The 8,251-nt window shown below is 58.2% G+C and overlaps 1 protein-coding gene across 1 annotated transcript in view; it reads right to left on the reverse strand.

Moving 5' to 3' along the window:
* Positions 1-8,251, reverse strand: part of TP73 (tumor protein p73) — a 78,177-nt gene that overhangs the window by 50,445 nt on the left and 19,481 nt on the right. The window contains exons 2-3 of the mRNA XM_010849968.1: positions 1,091-1,187; positions 625-745 (exon numbers count right to left, since the gene is read on the reverse strand). Of these exons, the coding sequence (XP_010848270.1) occupies positions 625-745; positions 1,091-1,158 (189 nt within the window). The 5' untranslated portion in view covers positions 1,159-1,187. The remainder of the gene's footprint in view (positions 1-624; positions 746-1,090; positions 1,188-8,251) is intronic.

The following is an 8,251-nucleotide window of genomic DNA, read 5'->3' on the forward strand; positions in this document are numbered from 1 at the left end:
GCTCCTGCAACCCCCCTCCCGCCTCCCTCCTCTGGAAACAGCAGCTCCATCCCTTTCGGGGGCCTCTTTCCCATAAGTTAGCGCCTGTGGTGGGGGAGCCCACAATACTCCACTCCATCCTGACCCTGCTTCAGGGCACCCAGGTCATCAATGACACAGGGACGGCTCAGGAATAGACACATGACATATTCAGAGATGGACGTGCTGGATTCTGGGCAAAGAAGGTCCTTCCCCATAGGGAGAGTGCTGCTGTTGGAGCCTCTACCGTAAGAGGAGACACTGCCTAAGAACAAATCTACCATGCGGGAGGCAAAGCAAGAGAACAAGAGGCAGCTGTTTGAGCACCTGGATCCAGCCATGCCTGAATTCATTCATACACCTAGATCCAGCCATACCCGAAGGTCTCGCTACACCTGGATCCAGCCAGGCCTGAAAAGCTTCGTACCCCTGGACTGACAGTTACATGAGCTGATCCAGTTTCTACTTTGTGATCTGAAATGTGCTAACAAGCACACAGAGGAAACTGGGTACCTGCGAGCCTGCCTCCTGGTTCTGCAGGCTCCCGAGACAGTTCACACTCACCACCCCCAGCCTGAGTCCCCCGCAGAGGGAAGCCCCACTCACCATGACAGACGTGGTCATGCCCGGCAGGTGGAAGACATCCATGCCAGCCTCTGCACCACCCGCCACTTCCTCATTCCCCTGGCCTGGCTGGGGAAGGTCAAAGTAGGTGCTGTCCGGCTCCCTAGACAGAGGAAGACATAGCGGACAGCGGAGCGGTGAGCCCAGACCGCCCAGGCCCAGAGCGTGAGGACAGCCCGCACCTCCCCTTGCCCCTCTGCTCCTTCCCCTAACCTCAGCTCTCAGAATCCCCAGCTTCCTTGCCCCACCAGCCTCTCCAGGGCTGGTGTGAGTACCAGGGAGGTGGCCACCCACAGGCTCTGTCCCCTGGACCTCTCCCTGCCCGGAGTCCTCTGGACGGCTGGCCAGAGGAAGAAGCCCAGACTGTGGAGCCTGCGACTCCAGGAGGAAGCCCAGGGCAGCAGCTCCTACCCAGCCCTCTCCACCCTGCCCAGGGCCCGACACTCACAGAGAACTCCAGAGGTGCTGGAACGTGGCCCCCTCGTCGGCGGCGGCGGGCTGGGTGGACTGGGACATCTTCCAGCACAGGCAGAGGGCAGCTCACTCTGCGAGAGGAGAGAACAAGAGGGTGGGTTGGGAGGGTGCCTCTGAGCCCTCTGGCCAGCGTCCTCAAGCACAAGTGGCAGGGGGGCCAATGGCGACCACTCGGGGACACCCTTGGGTCCTGGTGCAGGCCCCCACCCACCGCTCCTTTCATCCTACCCTTTCTGGGGGTGGAAATCGAGACCCAGGGGTGGGGGCAGCATGGCCTTAGACCTTCTCAGAGCCATCAACTGTGAAGCGGGGATGATGACAGCACCCCCTCATGGGGCTGCTGCAAGGCCCCTTGGGAGCACTGATTTCAAGTCTCAGCCAGATGATCATACTAAGTGAAGTGAGTCAGAAAGAGAAAGACAAATACCATAGGGTATCAGTTACGTGTATAAGTTATAAACTTGTCTACAAAACAGACTCATGGGGGACTTTCTTGGTGGTTAAGACTACGAGATCCCAGTGCAGGAGGTCTGGTTCAGTCTCCGGTCGGGGGACAAAAGTCCCACGGGCCACAGCTAAGTCCACACACACTGCAAGTACTCAGCCGCACGCTGAAAAACTAGAGAAGCCCCACGATGCAACAGAGACCCAGCCCAGCCAAATAAAAAATAATAATAAAGAATGAAAGAAGAGAGAAGAAATGGACTCACACACATAGATAGCAGACATGTGATTACCAAGGTGGAGAGGGATGGGGAGTTTAGGGTTAGTAGATGTAAACCATTGTATCTAAAATAGATGGACAACAAAGTCCCACTGTACAGCACAGGGAACTATACCAATATTCTGTGATAAACGGTAGCAGCAGCTGCTGCTGCTGCTGCTCCTAAGTCACTTCAGTCGTGTCCGACTCTGTGCGACCCCATAGAGAGCAGCCCATCAGGCTCCCCCGTCCCTGGGATTCTCCAGGCAAGAACACTGGAGTGGGTTGCCATTTCCTTCTCCAATGCATGAAAGTGAAAAGTGAAAGTGAAATCGCTCAGTCGTGTCCAACTCTTAGCGACCCCATGGACTGCAGCCTATCAGGCTCCTCCACTATCAGGCTCCTCCATCCATGGGATTTTCCAGGCAAGAGTACTGGAGTGGGGTGCCATTGTCTTCTCCACACTGTAGCAGAAAATAATATTAAAAAGAATGTATATATGTGTATAACTGAGTCACTCTGCTGTACACCAGGAATTAACTCAATATTGTAGATCAACTACGTGCTGTGTGCTTAATCACTCAGTCGTGACCAACTCTTTGTGACCCCATGCACTGTAGCCCACCAGGCTCCTCTGTCCATGGGGATTCTCCAGGCAAGAAAACCGGAGTGGCCCTCCTCAAGGGGATCTTCCCAACCCAGGGATCGAAGCCAGGTCGCCAGCATTGCAGGTGGGTTCTTTACCCTCTGAGCTACCAGGGAAGTATAGATCAACTATACTTCAATAAAAACTAAATTAAAAAATAAAAACAAAACATGAAGATAAAGTCTCTGCTGTGTCTGGGTCATAGTTACACTGGAACACGAGTGGTCATTATTATGATGAACTGTGTCTCTAGGTTTAGCCTGGGGGGGAGACTCAAGCCAGGTTTCCGGGCTCCTGATGCCCCAGCAGCCAGTGACGGCTCAGATCCTGTGTCCCCCTCAAGAAAGGGTAGGTGCAGGGCCCACCCGAGGCTGGAGCCGAGGCCCGGGTAGGAGCCTGGCTGTGCCCAACTGCTGCAGGGCTGGGCAGTCTTTCACCTCTGTAGTGGGATCCTTGCTGGCAGCCTGGATGCAACAGCAATGCCAACCCGGTGAGGCAGCCACCAAGGCCGAGGTGGAGAATCTGCTCTGTCACTGGAGGGGGGTCACGGCATGAACGGCCTCCCTTCACAGGAGATGCCAAGGGCTCAGGGCCCCAGCCCCGTGTCTGCTGGCCTTTGTCCCCACCACCACCCCTCCTGAGAGAACCCATGCCCCAGTTACACCCAAAGCAGCCCTGTCACCACGGCAGTGGCCATGATAGGCACATCTGGGATCCCTGTTCTTCAGGGAGGAAGGGGCAGGGAAACCAGAGCCCACTCTGCCCACTGCCCCCACCGAGGCCCAGGCGACGTCTCCCCTGGGCTGGCCTCCAGGTTCTTGGCAAGGGGCTACAGGAGTCAGCTCGGCCATCTCCTGGCAGTGCCCAAGCGGGCAGGCCTGGACCTGCCTACAGCCGTCAGGGGAGGAAGGGTGGGGCCTGCAATCTGTTGCTTTGTCTGTCCCCAGGCAGTGGGCCCTGATTGAGGCCTGTGGCATGTTCCTGGGGCTGCCACGTGCCAGGCCACCGTCCCTGGGGCAGTGGCACGAGCTGGGAGGGGCTGGGCGGGGAAGGTTAAGGTGGGGCCAAGTGAAGGCCGCCGGAACAAGTGGTTTGGAAAGTGCCAGCCACAAATCAAGTCCCCAGCAGGCTCGGAGACGGTTCCACTCCGTCTCAGGAGATGGGGCTCAGAGAGGTTATGTGACCTGCCAAGGTCACACAGCACAGCTGAAAGTGCGGGGATAACAAGTGGCCTTCTCAGAGCTGGAAAGTAACTTAGTCATGCCTCCTGCCCACTCCATCTCAAACCTTTAGCACATGATCCACAGAGTTTTTACAAGGGGCTGGCCAGCACTCACTGGCATGCTTCCTGTGCTGGGGAGGTCACTCCCATCCTGGGCTAAGCTGTCCAAAACCCAGTGCAGCTCCAGTAAGGCCTGGAGTTGGCCATGAGGTAACTCAGAACAGGGTAGAGTTGGTAGGAAGCAGAATGCGCTGGCTGGAGCAGGCGTGGAACAGGCCGCCAAGCTGAAACTGGGTGGAAACCCACCGTCACCCACTCACCATGGGTGGTCCTTTCTGGGAGAGCAGAGATCAGTCAGGGTGGCCTCTTGGTGTGGCAGGCTGTGCCAGCTCGAGACTCAACTGGCCCAGGACATTTGGTCCCACCCCCTCTATTTTGCCAATGGCCCAACTAAGCCCAGAGATGACAATGCCTTGACTAACGTCACGCAGCAAGTGGACAGCAAGATGCTGTCTCTGGTCACAGCACCCACAACAGGGGAAATGTGGAAAGAGCCCCCAGGAGCGTCAGCAGATGAATGAATAAACAGTCCTGGTAGGTCCACCTGTGTGTGTGCTAAGTCACTTCAGTCATGTCCAACTCTGTGCAACCCCATGGACCACAGCCCGCCAGGCTCCTCTGTCTGTGGGATTCATCAGGCAAGAAAACTGGAGTGGGTTGCCATTTCCTTCTCCAGGGGTCTTCCCGACCCAGGGACTGAACCTGAGTCTCTTACGTCTCCTGCATTGGCAGGCGGGCTCTTTACCACCAGCACGGCCTGGGAAGCCCTGGTAGGTCCACACGCTGCAGTTTCACTCTATGAAAAGGATGATCTCTCACACCAGCTACATCACTATGCCCTCAGAACCTCACACTGAGTGAGCGGTCATGTGTCTTACGAAACGTCTAGGAAGGTGAATCCCCAGAGGCGGAAGGCCACTTGGTGGTTTGCAAGGACTGAGGGCAGGTTTGGAGTGGGGTGGGGTGGGGGGTGGGGTGACCGCTGCAAATAGACCGAGTGACGGTTGCTCAGCCCTGTGAACAAGCCAAACACCACTGCAAGGCTTGCTGCAAAGGGCTTAGTTTTATGTTGTGTGAGTTTCACCTCAATAAAGAAATGTTGAACTTCAGAGAAGGAGCCTGGGGTAGTATGTTGGGGGGAAATCGGCACCACCAAGAATGTCAGGAATATGTCACTCTGCCAGTTACGTGAAAGTTAAGACAGTTTCTCTCCCGGAGCCTAGTCCTGGTTCTCAGCAACTCCCGCTGCCCAGCACCTGGGGTAGTACATCAGCACTGGGAATTTCCCCGAAGCCCCCTCCCCACGCTTATACACCTGCTTCCCCCTAAGAACAGCCAGGAGGTGGGACAGAGAGTCCCCACCCTGGGCAACACAACCAGCATCTTTCCTAACCACACCCCCTGCTTCACCCCAAGCTGCTGGGGTCAGAGGCGCCTGCCTCATCACGCAGGCCAGTTCTGGCTCAGGACAGACCTGCAGGTGCCCAGCCCTCTGGGGAAGCAGGAGGCTGCAGGGGTCCCACCCCAGCCCTCATCACCAGGACTGCAGATTAGACAGTTCAGCCTTCCTGAAGGAAGAGGAGGTTCAGGCTCACCAAACTCCACTGTCTTCAGCAGATCCTGCTGCATCTGCCCCCAATACACCCCAAATGCAGGGCTCCATGTCCACTTTTAGCCAGCACCCCGGGACTCACAGAGATTCTGGGATAGACCCCTCTGCCAAAAGGGAAAGCATCATATAGGCCCACCTGGCCCACTGGGGGGACCCCTTTGGTTGCCAACCCGAAAATGGCGCCAGTCTCTGAGGGTGATTCCCACGCTGATTCTCCACCTGCAAAATGGGTCCAGAAACCTGCCCTGCCTAACTCAGAGGATCCGGGGGGACTCTACCCAGGAAGTCACGCAGCACCCAGATCTCCAACATCCTTGGAAAACTCAGAGGAGCTGGCTGCACTGGGCTACGTGTGACAGAGCTGCCGACCTAGTATCTACAGGTGTTGGGGACCACCCGCCACCCAGGCAGGAGCTGGGGCGTGAGGAAGAGGCAACACTGATGCCTGGCCTCAGGCCATCTGCCCACCCCGCCAGAATGCTCTGGGCTCGATGGGCACGGCACCCTCTCCCCTGGGCAGGGATGATCTTTTCCCTTTACCCACTAGCAGCATTTCGGCCAAAGTGGCCAAGGTTCGCAGGCATGAGAGAAAGAAAGCAATTCTAAAACCACTTCCTGCAAATTAAATCCAATTTCCCCGACACACTCTGCAAATCTGGAAATGTGCTCACAATGGAAACTGCTTTTGCAAATGATGCAAATTATGTTAAAAATCGCATGTAGGGGGGAGAGACCAACTTCCAATGATATCCCCCAGGTGGTAGCAATGATGCCACAGGGCACAAATGCATGGTGTGCAGCTCTGCTTTGCCATCAAGTTGAAGTTTCTCTGGAAAGGAAGTGCATCCTGTCACAACGAGAGGAGTCCAGTCCTGCTCAAGGTTGGAGACATGGACGCGAGAGGGTGGGGAGCGGCGTGGGTAGGGGCTGGACTCAAGGAATCCCTGAGCACCCGGCCAGGGGAAGCTGCAGTCACGGCAGCGTGAGAAGGGCAGAGTGCAGCCCGTTCTCACGGCAGCTGGCCCGATGCTCAGACACCCCCAACTGTGGGCTGTGGCCCCCAAAACCACTTCACCTCAAGGAATTTCCAGCGAATATTTGTGATTCTGAGGGGTGGGGGCTGGTGGCCCAGAGACTTCAACCCAGGCTTGAGTGGAGACACAGCCCCACGCCCTAACAACTTCATTTGGGGACTCCCCGAGGTCTCTGAGAGCCACCTGGGGGAGGAGACGTGGCCCCACATCCTGCAGTGCCCCCCAGCAGAAAAGGTTCCAGCCCAGAGGCCCGGTGCTGCAGGGGAGAAGCCAGCTAGCTGCTGCCGGGGCCAGCAGGCTCCCACACTGCCACCCCTGGGCAGGTCTCAGAGGTCCAAGAAACGTGCCCCAAGCTACCAAGGGTCCCAGCTGCAGCCCAGGTGGGAAAGACCCAAAGAACCCCACTCTGTTCCCCACCCAAAAACACCTGAGGGCTTTGCCCCAGGCGCATAGCCCCTCTGCCCCAGGCTGGTGGAAGCTGGAGGCCCTAGGGGGCTAACTCTTCCTTCAGGAGCTCAACCCTCTGACCTCATCCTCCAAAATCCCAGCGAGAGTGACAGCCTGACCTGGGCTCCCAGCCCCGTCCCCATGCACCCCAGCCAGGGCTGCCTCCACGTTCAGCCCTGGTCCCCTGTCCACTCCCTACCCCACCCTGGTCCTGCCAGGCCAGGCCTTGCCTCCTCCAAGAAGCTGCTGACTTCCCTGACTCCAGATCAGAATGAGCCTTATCCTGCCCCCATCACCTGGCTGGTGGCAGAGCACACACAGCCCTGTGCGGCCCAGAGAGCAGCCTCGCTGGTCGGCAGGACTTCAAGGCCTTGGGCTTCTCCTCTCCTCTCCCTCCACCGGCCCCTGCCCAGGGCTCCAGAACCAAGGCCCATAAACTGGGGCCCCTGTGACCCTTCGGAAGGGACACCCCATTCATAGAGGGGGCCCCCACCCACCTATGGTGGGTGTGGACACTTGGCCTGGACACAGGGAGGGACAACTGGAGCACATGCCCTCCCCACAGCATTCAGGGAGTGGGTGCGGCCCGGTCACTTTAGAGGGAAAAGACCCGAAGAACCCTCCCTGTCCCCTCCCCAAAACAATCCATCCCGGTTGTCCTCAGTCACACACTGGTTCTTCTTGTGGCTCTATCCCTGGCTATTTCCATAAACGTAGATGGACTGAAATCTAAGGGGCAGATAAACCTACACCATCACAGGAGGGATCCCAGGGGCCTTCCCAGCCCCTTCCAATACCCTGTGGCTTGTCTTGAGGGAACCCCAGAACATCCCAGCGCCCATAAGTCCCCGTACCCGGGCAGAGGGGTCAGGCGGCCATCACGCAGGAGGCCCTGCCGTGACATGGCGCTGTCCCTGGGCAGCAGCCCAACAGAATTCCTGAAGGACACCCAGTGCCCAGCCTCCTGGGCCCTCAGAGCTGAGGGGCCCCTTGTAGACCCAGCCACCCACCCCGGAACAGGCTGCCCTAGGCCAGTGGGGCCAGGACAGGGGTCCCACCTGGAATGGTGGCCGGAAGCGTGTCGCCCTCAGGGAGCATGGGCAGCGGCCATCTTCACCTGCCCCTCCCGCCCGCACCGGGCCACGTGGCCACAGGAGGCTGGATAGCCTCTGTCCCTGCTGGCCCAGCGGGGGGTGGGGTGCGGTCAGGACAAGACAGGACCCTCGGCCGGGGCTGGCCAGGGTGGCACCTGGGCCTCCTGTGGAGAGAGACGGAGCCTGCAGGGCCAGGGAGGAGGGCATCGCCGCGGCTCCATCACCCTGGGGTGGCTCCCTGCTCCCTCTCGGCTCCGCTCGGGGGGAGCCCAGTGCTGCTGATGAGACAAATTTAGCCTCCCCACCCTGGGGCAGGG

The sequence above is a fragment of the Bison bison genome, unplaced genomic scaffold (genome assembly GCF_000754665.1).
Source record: "Bison bison bison isolate TAMUID 2011002044 unplaced genomic scaffold, Bison_UMD1.0 scf7180017864289, whole genome shotgun sequence".
NCBI classification, from domain to species: domain Eukaryota; kingdom Metazoa; phylum Chordata; class Mammalia; order Artiodactyla; family Bovidae; genus Bison; species Bison bison.